Source organism: Salmo salar, unplaced genomic scaffold, assembly GCF_905237065.1.
Source record: "Salmo salar unplaced genomic scaffold, Ssal_v3.1, whole genome shotgun sequence".
Taxonomy (NCBI): domain Eukaryota; kingdom Metazoa; phylum Chordata; class Actinopteri; order Salmoniformes; family Salmonidae; genus Salmo; species Salmo salar.
This window is the reverse complement of record NW_025549206.1, coordinates 67501-83812: the sequence shown is the minus strand read 5'-3', so window position 1 is coordinate 83812 and position 16312 is coordinate 67501. Positions and strand designations below refer to the sequence as shown.

General features: G+C 37.4%; 2 protein-coding genes and 2 long non-coding RNA genes across 4 annotated transcripts in view; all 4 read left to right on the top strand.

The window, feature by feature from the left end:
- Nucleotides 1-1046: 1046 nt before the first annotated feature.
- On the top strand, nucleotides 1047-6623 carry LOC123735944 (uncharacterized). The gene is made up of 3 exons (XR_006765832.1): nucleotides 1047-1169; nucleotides 3561-3665; nucleotides 6499-6623. It is a non-coding gene; the product is annotated as an uncharacterized lncRNA (long non-coding RNA).
- A 90-nt stretch (nucleotides 6624-6713) lies between these two features.
- Nucleotides 6714-9164, top strand: LOC123735946 (uncharacterized). Its single transcript, XR_006765834.1, has 3 exons — nucleotides 6714-6774; nucleotides 7479-7595; nucleotides 9108-9164. It is a non-coding gene; the product is annotated as an uncharacterized lncRNA (long non-coding RNA).
- A 3242-nt stretch (nucleotides 9165-12406) lies between these two features.
- LOC123735943 (ribonuclease inhibitor-like) lies at nucleotides 12407-14796 on the top strand (the record flags this gene model as incomplete). Its single annotated transcript, XM_045713115.1, has 3 exons — nucleotides 12407-12585; nucleotides 14469-14555; nucleotides 14778-14796. Coding segments are annotated over 3 exons (285 nt in total), but the record flags the coding sequence as incomplete, so codon positions are not given.
- Nucleotides 14797-15584: 788 nt separating this feature from the next.
- The window catches only part of LOC123735941 (stonustoxin subunit beta-like), a 2961-nt gene continuing 2233 nt past the window's right edge, over nucleotides 15585-16312 (top strand). The window contains exons 1-2 of the mRNA XM_045713113.1: nucleotides 15585-15648; nucleotides 15931-15977. Of these exons, the coding sequence (XP_045569069.1) occupies nucleotides 15956-15977 (22 nt within the window). The 5' untranslated portion in view covers nucleotides 15585-15648; nucleotides 15931-15955. The remainder of the gene's footprint in view (nucleotides 15649-15930; nucleotides 15978-16312) is intronic.

Below are 16312 nucleotides of genomic sequence, written 5' to 3'. Positions count from 1 at the left end.
CCTGGATCCATCATAATGATTCTACATGTTATAGTATAAACCTGGATCCATCATAATGATTCTACATGTTATAGTATGAACCTGGATCCATCATAATGATTCTACATGTTATAGTATAAACCTGGATCCATCATAATGATTCTACATGTTATAGTATGAACCTGGATCCATCATAATGATTCTCCATGTTATAGTATGAACCTGGATCCATCATAATGATTCTACATGTTATAGTATGAACCTGGATCCATCATAATGATTCTCCATGTTATAGTATGAAACTGGATCCATCATAATGATTCTAAATGTTATAGTATGAACCTGGATCCATCATAATGATTCTACATGTTATAGTATGAACCTGGATCCATCATAATGATTCTACATGTTATAGTATGAACCTGGATCCATCATAATGATTCTCCATGTTATAGTATGAACCTGGATCCATCATAATGATTCTACATGTTATAGTATGAACCTGGATCCATCATAATGATTCTACATGTTATAGTATGAACCTGGATCCATCATAATGATTCTACATGTTATAGTATGAACCTGGATCCATCATAATGATTCTACATGTTATAGTATGAACCTGGATCCATCATAATGATTCTACATGTTATAGTATGAACCTGGATCCATCATAATGATTCTACATGTTATAATATGAACCTGGATCCATCATAATGATTCTACATGTTATAGTATGAACCTGGATCCATCATAATGATTCTACATGTTATAGTATGAACCTGGATCCATCATAATGATTCTACATTTTATAGTATGAACCTGGATCCATAATAATGATTCTACATGTTATAGTATGAACCTGGATCCATCATAATGATTCTACATGTTATAGTATGAACCTGGATCCATCATAATGATTCTACATGTTATAATATGAACCTGGATCCATCATAATGATTCTACATGTTATAGTATGCCATGGCCTTTACTGGCCAAATCTGCTGTTATGTTTATGATATACTATGGTGTTGTGTCACTAGACTTTGACCAGATATTATTGCATCCAAAGATCAACTGCACCTAGAACATAGATACAGAGCCACTTGTTATCAGGAAGGTGCTCTCTCAGCACAACGGAAAATATCTCAATGACTTGACATGTTCTGGTTGTGAATTCAGGCTACAAGGTAAGAATCTTCCCAGTGATTATTGTAAAGTGTGTAGAGAAATTAAATGTATGGTTTTATTTTATTATACTGAATGACAGTAAAACACTCAGATCTAAAAGTCCATTTCACCTGGGACAGTTATGTGACAGTTCAATCATACAAAATGGCGCTAACTGGGCGTAGGCAAGTCAAATTCAAAAACATATTGTTCATATATTCGTATATTGTGGTTATTTTACAATTTGTATATATTATGTATGAGTTGTAAATCGTCTTTCAAAATATCGTAAAATTTGTTTTCTAAATTACAATGAGCTCCTCTTTCCTGTGTAATTTGGTATGAAACCACTGAACATACTTTTCTTAATATAGTTGATGATATTGTTGTGTGTATTCATATAGTTGGTGATATTGTTATGTGTATTAATATAGTTGATGATATTGTAATGTGTATTAATATAGTTGATGATATTGTAATGTGTATTCATATAGTTGATGATATTGTTATGTGTATTAATATAGTTGATGATATTGTTATGTGTGTTAATATAGTTGATGGTATTATTATGTGTATTCATATAGTTGGTGATATTGTTGTGTGTATTAATATAGTTGGTGATATTGTTGTGTGTATTCATATAGTTGATGGTATTGTTGTGTGTATTAATATAGTTGGTGATATTGTTATGTGTATTCATATAGTTGATGATATTGTCATGTGTATTCATATAGTTGGTGATATTGTTGTGTGTATTCATATAGTTGATGATATTTTTGGTGGACAGTGTTATAATAGTCCTACTCTCCTTAAAATGTTTTTGATATAAATTAGATGCGTGGGGTGAATTCGTTCTGTGCCCATCTGTGTGCCCCAGGGTGATCGCTCCTACACTATCTACAATCTAAAAGGGTTCTTTGGCCGTCCCCATAGGAGAACCCTTTGTAGAACCCTTTTTTTGGTACTAGGTAGAACACTTTTGGGTTCCGTGAAGAACCCTTTCCACAGAGGGTTCTACATGGAAGCCAGAAGGGTTCTACCTGGAACCCAAAAGCGTTCTCCTATGGGGACGGCCGGAGGACCCGTTTGGAACCCTTTATTCTAAGAGTGTACTGTATCATAGGTCTATAGACTTGTCTTCTCAAAACAGACTTAAAATACAACAAGTAACAAACAAACATGTTCTCTTTATAATCTACAGTTAACTCCTTTCACTCAGGGAGGTATGTTGTGTGAAAGAGAGACTAATAAATATTGTTCGAGAGACTAACAACAACTTACACTTCCTCAAAACAGTTTGTGTGTATTCATTAGTGCCCACCGTAGCAAAACGTTTCGGCAACAGAAACCGTTTAGGTCACGTTGTACAGCGTTTAGAGTAAACGGTTTATGTTTTATTTAACATCTTAAAACTGTTGGCTGTGGAGTAAACTAATGAATACAACCCAGGTTGTTGCCTACAACTCGACATGTTGATACCTGCCTCTTGCTGAAACCTGAACGTAGCCTGAGGGGTATACTATGATACAGGCTTGATATACTGGTTTTCTAAAGCTAGCCAGCTTCAGTTAGCTTCACATTCCAGCTCAGGCCTCACCCATCAGAATATACAGAACAGAACAGAAAAAAATCGCAATGAAGTTTCAAGGTGAGAATCCTGCCAGGGATTATTGTAAAGTGTGTAGATAAATGAAATGTAATGTTAGTATAGTGAATGACAGTAAAACACTCCTAACAGTCTACTACTACTGAGACAGGTTGGTGTAATGTTAGTATAGTGAATGACAGTAAAACACTCCTAACAGTCTACTACTACTGAGACAGAAAACTCAAGTCTGAAATTTCTAAGTGGAAATTACAAACTTCAGAAGCCTTTTTAAACCTCAAATTCACTACAAGTTTTACATTTCCTGCATTGCTGGAAAGTTATTCTGCAGTGGGGGGTGATCAAATTAAGATCCTACATCTGTACACATAATTGTACATGGGGATATGTATGGGGGTCTATAACATCCAATCACAGAGGTTTACATCAGCTGACAGTTGCAATGTTATTGCTAATAACTCAAACTGCCCTTTTCAGATAAAGACATAAACTCTGTACAGATGTAGGATCTTAATTTGATCACCCTGTTGCAGAAAAACTAAACGTGTAATGTATTTGAGTGTAATTAAACTTTAGAAAAGGTTTCTGAAGATGATAAATTCCACTTTTCCATTTTAAAACTGTTCATTAATTATAATCCACACAATAATTCAAATGTCCTGTTTCTGCAGGATTATTTTCCTGGTGTAGCAAACTGGCTCAAATTAAGATCCAACATCTGCAGCAATATACCTCTCTCTAATGTATATGGCTCTATTGAGATTCACTTTTGACCATTTGACATCTTGTATTTCCTGTTGTTTAGGCTGGTTGAATGAGCTGCCTGTGAAAGCTACTTCATCTGCAAGAAAACAGGCGGCTGCACCAGTGACTGTCAGAAGTTTTGTGATTTCCTCATATGAACGTGAAAGTAAGTGTGTTGTCTACGCAGTTACAAAAATGGCTGTTGAAACTGTGGCACATATTTCTCTGTGACATTGAATAAATGTGTTGGTATGTAGGAAAGACGGGCAGACTCTCGTACTGTTGGTCTAGACTACCTACAAACTATTATAAGGCTATGATCACTTATCATGCCGACAAACCTGATGGTCTCTGTGAACTGATCTGAACAGGTTTAGACTGGTCATCTATGATATGTAGGTTATATACAGTACATTCTCTGTCCTGCTACTGGTAGGACTATAACATTATGTTGATCTGAACAAGTTTAGGCTGGTCATCTATGATATGTAGGTTATATACAGTACATTCTCTGTCCTGCTACTGGTAGGACTATAACATTATGTTGATCTGAACAGGTTTAGACTGGTCATCTATGATATGTAGGTTATATACAGTACATTCTCTGTCCTGCTACTGGTAGGACTATAACATTATGTTGATCTGAACAGGTTTAGACTGGTCATCTATGATATGTAGGTTATATACAGTACATTCTCTGTCCTGCTACTGGTAGGACTATAACATTATGTTGATCTGAACAGGTTTAGACTGGTCATCTATGATATGTAGGTTATATACAGTACATTCTCTGTCCTGCTACTGGTAGGACTATAACATTATGTTGATCTGAACAGGTTTAGACTGGTCATCTATGATATGTAGGTTATATACAGTACATTCTCTGTCCTGCTACTGGTAGGACTATAACATTATGTTGATCTGAACAGGTTTAGACTGGTCATCTATGATATGTAGGCTATAGCCGAGGTATAGACCTTGATCTGCATATCACTAACAAACTGCTATTATACATTATAACCTAGTCTACTTTACATAATATAACATCTCTCACTTGATGCAAAAAAAAAAACTTCCAGAATGGATCAACAATTTCCTCCTCAGATCAATCATGTTCGTTTTAGCCCTTCTGTCTACATTCTCAGATACGTTTAGAAAAGAACAGATTGAAAGACAATAAATAGTCTACTGTTAGTGAATACAAATACGTGTGAGACATGGCCTTGTGTTGCTGTTCTGTCTATAACTACCTTAACAAACAGTGACTTATTATTATTATTATTATTATTATTATTGTTGTTGTTGTACTGTCTATAACTACCTTAACAAACAGTGACTTATTATTATTATTATTATTATTATTATTATTATTATTGTTATTATTATTATTGTTGCTGTACTGTCTATAACTACCTTAACAAACAGTGACTTATTATTATTATTATTATTATTATTATTATTATTATTATTGTTATTATTATTATTGTTGCTGTACTGTCTATAACTACCTTAACAAACAGAGACTTATTATTATTATTATTATTATTATTATTATTATTATTATTGTTGTTGTTGTACTGTCTATAACTACCTTAACAAACAGAGACTTATTATTATTATTATTATTATTATTATTATTATTGTTATTATTGTTGTTGTTCTGTCTATAACTACCTTAACAAACAGAGACTTATTATTATTATTATTATTATTATTATTATTATTATTATTATTGTTGTTGTTCTGTCTATAACTACCTTAACAAACAGAGACTTATTATTATTATTATTATTATTATTATTATTATTATTATTGTTGCTGTTCTGTCTATAACTACCTTAACAAACAGAGACTTATTATTATTATTATTATTATTATTATTATTATTGTTATTATTATTGTTGTTGTAGTTGTTCTGTCTATAACTACCTTAACAAACAGTGACTTATTGTTATTATTATTATTATTATTATTATTGTTGCTGTTCTGTCTATAACTACCTTAACAAACAGAGACTAATTATTATTATTATTATTATTATTATTATTATTGTTATTATTATTGTTGTTGTACTGTCTATAACTACCTTAACAAACAGTGACTTATTGTTATTATTATTATTATTATTATTATTGTTGCTGTTCTGTCTATAACTACCTTAACAAACAGTGACTTATTATTATTATTATTGACAGTTACCATGGAGATGAAATGTCACAACTACATGTTCATGTGATGCTTTAAATCACCTGACTGTTTCCATGTGTCTGTTAGTAAATGTTTCATAAGAGATAAGAGATAATTAATAAATTACAACAATTGACATTAAAGAATGACTGTGTTAACCACAACCAACATGCTGGATCTCTGTTTAGTTGTCACTGTGTTAACCACAACCAACATGCTGGATCTCTGTTTAGTTGTCACTGTGTTAACCACAACCAACATGCTGGATCTCTGTTTAGTTGTCACTGTGTTAACCAACATGCTGGATCTCTGTTTAGTTGTCACTGTGTTAACCACAACCAACATCCTGGATCTCTGTTTAGTTGTCACTGTGTTAACCACAACCAACATGCTGGATCTCTGTTTAGTTGTCACTGTGTTAACCACAACCAACATGCTGGATCTCTGTTTAGTTGTCACTGTGTTAACCACAACCAACATGCTGGATCTCTGTTTAGTTGTCACTGTGTTAATCACAACCAACATGCTGGATCTCTGTTTAGTTGTCACTGTGTTAATCACAACCAACATGCTGGATCTCTGTTTAGTTGTCACTGTGTTGACCACAACCAACATGTTGGATCTCTGTTTAGTTGTCACTGTGTTGACCACAACCAACATGTTGGATCTCTGTTTAGTTGTCACTGTGTTAACCACAACCAACATGCTGGATCTCTGTTTAGTTGTCACTGTGTTAACCACAACCAACATGTTGGATCTCTGTTTAGTTGTCACTGTGTTAACCACAACCAACATGTTGGATCTCTGTTTAGGGGTCAGTGCTCTAAAATGAGTCTCTCTGGGGAGAGAGAGGAGGGACCTGCCTCTAAAATGAGACTCTCTGGGGAGAGAGAGGAGGGGGGCCCCGCCTCTAAAATGAGTCTCTCTGGGGAGAGAGAGGAGGGGGGCCCTGCCTCTAAAATGAGTCTCTCTGGGGAGAGAGAGGAGGGGGGTCCTGCCTCTAAAATGAGTCTCTCTGGGGAGAGAGAGGAGGGGGGCCCTGCCTCCAAAATGCATCTCTCTGGGGGACATGACACCAAAGCTAAGAGGTAAGATGACAATTTTATGAATACTTGATTTAGTTTATTTCCTAAATAAATAGCTATCTTAAGGTGAATGCACTTACTGTAAATCTCTCTGGATAAGAGCATCTGCTAAATCAGGGGTTCTCAATCCGGGGTCTGCGGAGGTACTGCAGGGGTTCTGCAGGAAGCGTGGGGAGTGGTGGTGTATCCAGGGAGAAAACTAAACTAATATTCTGAAATGTCATTGTGGTCTTATGTTCCCATCTATTGGAATTATTTAGCAACTGCAGTAGTGCTGAAAAAATGTGTTATTCCTTACTAAAGTAGTAATTACTGAGAATTACTAGTTAATTTTATCTCTTACAATCATAAAATAACAACTTATACCATAACAAACAATTAAACTGACATAAACCAAAATCACTATATATGTAGTTATTTAGTTAATTACCAAATTGAGCCGGTCGGTCACATTTGAGAGTGAGGGAGATATATAGCATTTTGCATAAAAAAAACATGATTTTTGTCTCTCTGAAATGAAACCATCAAGTGATAGATTTTAAACAAATCCTTGTCTGTGAGAGATGTAATAATGAATACATAATTTCTTTAAACAATAAAAGCTCATTTCTGTAAAGTGATATGTTGCGTTTTGGAACTCTTCTTATGTTTCCCATCTGAGATCAGAGTAGATGAGAGATGTAATGTTTGTCTCTGTTGTGTTGAAGTCCAATCAAGCAGGAGAGACCAGCCTCCCCTGTACCCAGCTGTGTGTCCATGAAGAGTGACAAGTCTATGGGTGAACCTATATACTTTAGAGAGGGAGACTTTTCTACTGAACAAAGGTAAGAAGAACTCATGGGTCATGGTCAGTGAGTTGAACAACACCGTCTCTAGTCATTTCTCCTCTCCCATTTTCCCATTTCTTTTTTCAAGATCATTTTCATAGTCCTAAAACAATATTAAACAAACACAACATTCCCTCCCTGTGTGTGTGTGTGTGTGTGTGTGTGTGTGTGTGTGTGTGTGTGTGTGTGTGTGTGTGTGTGTGTGTGTGTGTGTGTGTGTGTGTGTGTGTGTGTGTGTGTGTGTGTGTGTGTGTGTGTGTGCTCTCCCTGGATGAGGACATGTAATCTCTATCCTGATTGCCTAGTCACTTTTACCCCTACTTACATGTACATATTACCTCAATTATAGCCTCATTATTACCTCAACTACCTGGTACCCTGCACATTGACTCAGTACTGGTACTCCTTATAGTCTCATTATTACCTCAACTACCTGGTACCCTGCACATTGACTCAGTACTGGTACTCCTTATAGTCTCATTATTACCTCAACTACCTGGTACCCCTGCACATTGACTCAGTACTGGTACTCCTTATAGTCTCATTATTACCTCAACTACCTGGTACCCCTGCACATTGACTCAGTACTGGTAATCCTTATAGCCTCATTATTACCTCAACTACCTGGTACCCCTGGACATTGACTCAGTACTGGTACTCCTTATAGTCTCATTATTACCTCAACTACCTGGTACCCCTGCATATTGACTCAGTACTGGTACTCCTTATAGTATCATTATTACCTCAACTACCTGGTACCCCTGCACATTGACTCAGTACTGGTACTCCTTATAGTATCATTATTACCTCAACTACCTGGTACCCCTGCACATTGACTCAGTACTGGTACTCCGTATAGCCTGATCTCTGAGAGTGAGACAGAAATATACTATTACTGTGTTAAACCTAGCAGTACTACTGATTTCTCTGAGAGTGAGGCAGATATATATTATTACTGTGTTAAACCTAGCAGTACTACTGATTTCTCTGAGAGTGAGGCAGATATATATTATTACTGTATTAAACCTAGCAGTACTACTGATTTCTCTGAGAGGCAGATATATATTATTACTGTATTAAACCTAGCAGTACTACTGATTTCTCTGAGAGGCAGATATATATTATTACTGTATTAAACCTAGCAGTACTACTGATTTCTCTGTGAGGCAGATATATATTATTACTGTGTTAAACCTGGCAGTACTACTGATTTCTCTGAGAGTGAGGCAGATATATAGCATTTAGCAAAAAAACATTATTTCTCTCTCTGAAATGAAACCATCAAGTGATAGATTTTAAACAAATACATGTCTGTCACTGAACAACGCCATGCCATGATTAGATAGTGAAAAAACACACCAATCTCTTCCATAATTTCTTTAAACCATAAAAGGAAAATTTCCGAACATTTCTGTAAAATGATATGTTGCATGTTGGAACTCTTCTTATGTTTCCCATCTGAGATCAGAGTAAATGAAAGATGTAATGTTTGTCTCTGTTGTGTTGAAGACCAATCAAGCAGGAGAGACCAGCCTCCCCTGTACCCAGCTGTGTGTCCATGAAGAGTGACTGGTCTATGGAACCTCCTATATCCTTTAGAGAGGGAGACTTTTCTACTGAACAAAGGTAAGAAGAACTCATGGGTCATGGTCAGTGAGTTAAACAACACCGTCTCTAGTCATTTCTCCTCTCCCATTTTCACATTTCTTTTGGTTGTTTTCATAATCCATAGGCTAATCCTTTAGTCCATTTTCATAGTCCTAAAACAATATTAAACAAACACAACGTTCCCTCCACGTGTGTGTGTGTGTGTGTGTGTGTGTGTGTGTGTGTGTGTGTGTGTGTGTGTGTGTGTGTGTGTGTGTGTGTGTGTGTGTGTGTGTGTGTGTGTGTGTGTGTGTGTGTGTGTGTGTGTACTCCCTGGATGAGGAGATGTAATCTCATGTTTTGTCCACAGAAACCAACAGGAGAGATCAGAGTCAGAGATTCTCAGTGGTCAGTCTTCCCAGAGTCATCAAACAGACCTGGACTCTATATTCAGTGTATGTGGTCCTGTTATGAACATTTGTTTTTGTTTACCTCAAGTAAAGTTGATCTGTCAATCATTCATTAATGTGTTAATGAGAAAGCATTTCTTCTCTTGCTTAACTTATTTACTTGATTTATTTTAGTTGCTTGAAGAGAAAATGATGACATTTGTGAAGAACGAGCTGAAGATGTTCAAGAGGATTCTTAGTCCAGAACTCCCAGAAGGCTTTGAGAGTCAGAAGCAGGAAGAGGAAGTGGTGGATGCTGAAGATGAGAAGCAGGAGAGCAGTGCCAGAGAGGGGGCTCTGAAGATCACACTGCACGTCCTGAGGAAAATGAACCAGAAGGAGCTTGCTGACACACTGGAGAAATGTAAGATCTGTCTGCCTCATGTTGAATGATGTTTTATAACATTTAAAAGCTGTAGCTAAAGTACAGCTAAAATAGCTGTGTATCTCAATGATATTGTAGCAGCCTTAACACAACACCTAGTGGCCTCATCAAGTAGCAGAAGGGATGTGTTGTGGTGATTAATTTAGAGAGACAGAGAGAGACAACATTAATAATACCATCAATAATACCAATAATAATATAATCAGTCACACCAGTCTGTAATGCATTATGAAAACATTTACACATTTATACATTCAGTTAAGAGAATAAATGATTATAATTTAAAATGTTATAACAGTCCTACAATACTGTAGGCATTAAAACAGATGTAATATTAATATCCTCTGTGTTATTTCTAGATTCAGATGAGCTTGCTGTGATTTGCCAACGTGAACTCAAATCTAATCTAAAGAAGAAGTTTCAATGTGTATTTGAGGGGATCGCTAAACAAGGAAACCCAACACTTCTCAATAAGATCTACACAGAGCTCTACATCACAGAGGGAGGAACAGGAGAGGTCAATAATGAACATGAGCTGAGACAGATTGAGACAACAACCAGGAAACAAGCAAGACCAGAGACTGCAATCAAATGTAACGACATCTTCAAACCCTTAACTGGACAAGACAAACTTATCAGAACTGTGCTGACAAAGGGAGTCGCTGGCATTGGAAAAACAGTCTCTGTGCAGAAGTTCATTCTGGACTGGGCTGAAGGAAAAGCAAATCAGGATGTCCAATTTGTATTTTCATTCCCTTTCCGGGAGCTGAATTTGATGAAAGGGGAAAATACTTTCATTGAACTTCTCAATAACTTCTCAATGGAAACCAAACAATCAACAATCTCCAACTTCGACAAGTACAAAGTTCTGTTCATCTTTGATGGTCTGGATGAGTGCCGACTGCCCCTAGACTTCCAGAAGAACAAGATCTGTTGGGACGTCACAGAGTCAACCTCAGTGGATGTTCTGCTGACAAATCTCATCAAGGGAAATCTGCTTCCCTCTGCTCTCCTCTGGATAACTACCCGACCTGCAGCAGCCAATAAGATCCCTTCAGGGTGTGTTGACCAGGTGACAGAGGTACGAGGGTTCAATGACCCACAGAAGGAGGAGTACTTCAGGAAGAGATTCAGTGATGAGGACCTGGCCAACAGAATCATCTCACACATAAAGACATCAAGGAGCCTCCACATCATGTGCCACATTCCAGTCTTCTGTTGGATTTCTGCAACAGTCCTCGAACACATGCTGAAACATAAGAGAGAAGAGATGCCCAAGACTCTGACTGAGATGTACACACACCTTGTGGTGTTTCATACCAAACAGAATAATGAAAAGTATATTGGGAAAGAAGAGACAGATCCACACTTGAATAACGAGAGCATTCTGTCACTGGGAAAACTGGCTTTTCAACAGCTAGTGAAGGGCAATCTGATTTTCTATGAAGAAGACCTGAAAAAGGCTGGCATTGATGTCAATGAAGCCTCGGTGTACTCAGGATTGTGCACACAGCTCTTTAAAGAGGAATGTGTTCTGTACCAGGACAAGGTGTACTGCTTCGTGCATCTGAGCATTCAGGAGTTTCTGGCTGCTGTATATGTGTTCCTCTCATTCATCAACAACAATGAGAATGTAATGAACAAACTGCAAACAAAAGACGAGCCTGAAGTTACTGTCTACAAGAGTGCTGTGGATAAAGCCTTACAAAGTGAGACAGGAAACCTGGACCTGTTCCTCCGCTTCCTTCTGGGACTCTCACTGGAGTCCAATCAGAAGCACTTACGAGATCTACTGACAAAGACAAGAAGCAGCTCACAGAGCCATGAAAAAACAGTCAAGTACATCAAGGAGAAGATCAGGGAGAATCCCTCTCCAGAGAGGTGCATCAATCTGTTCCACTGTCTGAATGAACTGAATGACCATTCTCTAGTGGAGGAGATCCAAAGCTACCTGAGATCAGGAAGTCTCTCAAAACCCAACCTGTCACCTGCACAGTGGTCAGCTCTGGTCTTTGTATTGCTGACTTCAGAAAAGGAGCTGGATGTGTTTGACCTGAAGAAATACTCCAGATCAGAGGAAGGTCTTCTGAGGCTGCTGCCAGTGGTCAAAGCCTCCAGAGCTGTTCTGTGAGTAAATAAAATGCCATATAAGAAGTAATCATCAGGAAGAAATATTATATGTATTACAATATGTATATAATATTATATTGCATAACATATTGAATCAGATATTCAATCTAGTATTACAATATGACCATACAATTCCAGGAGACGGAAGGTAAATCTATATGTTGTTTGAGAATATGAACCAAATGCATCTACCGTTGTCCTTCTACACTACTGGTGTTAAATTAACAGTGTGTTTGTGAAGTCATGATGATCTCTTTGCTAGGCTGTCAGGCTGTCTAGTCACAGAGGAAGGCTGTGCTCCTCTGGTCTCAGCTCTGAAGTCAAACCCCTCACACCTGAGAGAGCTGGACCTGAATAACAATGACCTGAAGGATTCAGGAGTGGAGCTGCTCTCTGCTGGCCTGGGAAATCCCCACTGCAGACTGAAGACTCTGAGGTCAGTATTCCTGTAGTTGGTCAACAAGTGATAACTGTTCACCAGATCCACATGTGTTCACCAGGCACACAGTATAGTCCACACCATATGTGTTTGGACAGTGAATGTTTCTGAACACCTCTACATTCATGTGGATGCTACTATTAATATGAATAATCAGGAATGAATTGTGAATAATGAGGAATGAGCCTCTGTTATTAGTAATGGTGAGAGGTTAGCATGTTTTGTTGTAGCCTCTGTTATTGGTAATGGTGAGAGGTTAGCATGTTTTGTTGTAGCCTCTGTTATTGGTAATGGTGAGAGGTTAGCATGTTTTGTTGTAGCCTCTGTTATTGGTAATGGTGAGAGGTTAGCATGTTTTGTTGTAGCCTCTGTTATTGGTAATGGTGAGAGGTTAGCATGTTTTGTTGTAGCCTCTGTTATTGGTAATTGTGAGAGGTTAGCATGTTTTGTTGTAGCCTCTGTTATTGGTAATGGTGAGAAGTTAGCATGAGGTTAGCATGTTTTGTTGTAGCCTCTGTTATTGGTAATGGTGAGAGGTTAGCATGTTTTGTTGTATCCTCTGTTATTGGTAATGGTGAGAGGTTAGTATGTTTTGTTGTATCCTCTGTTATTGGTAATGGTGAGAGGTTAGCATGTTTTGTTGTAGCCTCTGTTATTGGTAATGGTGAGAGATTAGCATGTTTTGTTGCATCCTCTGTTATTGGTAATGGTGAGAGGTTAGCATGTTTTGTTGTATCCTCTGTTATTGGTAATGGTGAGAGGTTAGCATGTTTTGTTGTAGCCTCTGTTATTGGTAATGGTGAGAGGTTAGCATGTTTTGTTGTAGCCTCTGTTATTGGTAATGGTGAGAGGTTAGCATGTTTTGTTTTAGCCTCTGTTATTGGTAATGGTGAGAGGTTAGCATGTTTTGTTGTATCCTCTGTCATTGGTAATGGTGAGAGGTTAGCATGTTTTGTTGTAGCTTCTGTTATTGGTAATGGTGAGAGGTTAGCATGTTTTGTTGTATCCTCTGTTATTGGTAATGGTGAGAGGTTAGCATGTTTTGTTGTAGCCTCTGTTATTGGTAATGGTGAGAGGTTAGCATGTTTTGTTGTAGCCTCTGTTATTGGTAATGGTGAGAGGTTAGCATGTTTTGTTGTAGCCTCTGTCACTTTCTCACTCATTATTATTCATGATTCATTCATGATTTGTATTAATCATGTTATCATCAGGATTCATTTAGTAGTGTTCAGAAACATGTTATCTACTCACTTAGACAGAAGATTAATCCAGTCATCATCCACCATTTTATTATTGGGCAAAACACAACCAAAACAAACTGCAAATGCAACCAAGTAGTTTACAACCAAACACTAATCTATTGACTACTTTAATACACTATAAATGAATTGGTCAGAATACTTATGACTTCTTCAAATAGGGGGACTAGATACATAAAGTGCTTTCATTTTTCTAAATGGTGAAACAGATATGTATGAAAATATCCTCAAATAAAAGTTGACATTATATACTGTCACCTCATATGAAACATTTGATCTGAAATCCAAAATGTTGGAGTTTAGAGCCACATTTAAAATGTTATCTTCACTGTCAAAATAGATATGGTGTGGACTGTATACTCAATACAATTTAAATCTGATACCTCACTGTCTGTCTTTTGACTGATACTGCTTTTAAACTGGTCTGGTCAGTCTACTCAAATATTTGTCCTTTACATGTTTCTATCTGCAGGCAATACTTTGATCATTTGTCATTTTTAATGACAATATATTAATTTACGAATAGATATGGAAGGTTTCATATGTTGAAAAAATATACTGCCACTATTTTCACCACCAAAGAATAGCAGTGTGGTTTTAATATGATTTGACTCTTTGCAGGCTGTCAGGCTGTCTAGTCACAGAGGAAGGCTGTGCTTCTCTGGTCTCAGCTCTGAAGTCAAACCCCTCACACCTGAGAGAGCTGGATCTGAGTAACAATGACCTGAAGGATTCAGGAGTGGAGCTGCTCTCTGCTGGACTGGAGGATCCACACTGCAGACTGGAGACTCTGAGGTCAGTATTCCTGTAGTTGGTCAACAAGTGATAACTGTTCACCAGATCCACATGTGTTTACCAGACACACATAGTCCACACCATATGTGTTTGGACAGTGAAGCTTACAGTTTTAAATGTGGTGCTATGCTCCAGCATGTTTCTTCTCACTTAGAAAACATCCACCATTTTAATATTGGGCAAAACACAACCCAAAACACAACCAAAATAATCTGCAAATGCAAACAACGAGTTTGAGTCACAAGCTTGATGTAGTCGTTGCTTTCATGGAATATGGGACCAAATACTAAACTTTAGACTATTTTAATACACTATGATTTAATTGGTCAGAATACTTATGACTTATTTAAATAGGGGGACTAGATACATAAAGTGCTTTTATTTGTCTAAATGGTGAATCAGATATGTATGAATATATCCTCAAATTAAAGGTGACATTATATACTGTCACCTCATATGAAACATTTGATCTGAAATCCAAAATGTTGGAGTTTAGAGCCACATTTAAAATGTTATCTTCACTGTCAAAATAGATATGGTGTGGACTGTATACTCAATACAATCTAAATCTGATACCTCACTGTCTGTCTTTTGACTGATACTGCTTTTAAACTGGTCTGGTCAGTCTACTCAAATATTTGTATTATACATGTTTCTATCTGCAGGCAAAACTTTGATCATTTGTAATTTATAATATGATACTTTAATTTATGAATAGATATGTCAGGTTTCAGGACACTGATATATCTGAATATGTTGAAGAAATATACTGCCACTATTTTCACCACCAAAGAATAGCAGTGTGATTTTAATATGATTTGACTCTTTGCAGGCTGTCAGGCTGTCTAGTCACAGAGGAAGGCTGTGCTTCTCTGGTCTCAGCTCTGAGGTCAAACCCCTCACACCTGAGAGAGCTGGACCTGAGCTACAATCACCCAGGAGACTCAGGAGTCAGACTGCTCTCTGCTGGACTGGAGGATCCACACTGCAGACTGGAGAAACTCAAGTATGTGGAGGGTTTATGTCAATGTTCATATCAGACATGTTTGACTTTTCAGGCTAGTTAAGACAAACATTCTTACCACCACTTGGACAAAGGTGTGTGTGTGTGTGTGTGTGTGTGTGTGTGTGTGTGTGTGTGTGTGTGTGTGTGTGTGTGTGTGTGTGTGTGTGTGTGTGTGTGTGTGTGTGTGTGTGTGTGTGTGTGTGTGTGTGTGTGTGTGTGTGTGTGTGTGTGAGTTCAGGTGTATCCCTCAATGACTGTCTGTTCTTCTGCTTACCGCTACAGTGTGGAACATGGTGGAGAGAACAGAATGAAACCTGGACTTAGAAAATGTGAGTGTTGACTGCTGTGAAGAATATGACTAAGAATAAGTCTTAATTCAAGTTAACCTCTATGGGACCGGCGGGACGAATTCGTCCCACCTACGTAACAGCCACTGCCAGCCTGTGGCGCGATTTTCAAAATCTTCAAAATCCTATTACTTCAATTTCTCAAACATATGACTATTTTACAGCCATTTAAAGATAAGACTCTCGTTAATCTAACCACACTGTCCGATTTCAAAAAGGCTTTACAACGAAAGCAAAACATTAGATTATGTCAGCAGAGTACCAAGCCAGAAATAATCAGACACCCATTTTTCAAGCCAGCATATAATGTCACCAAA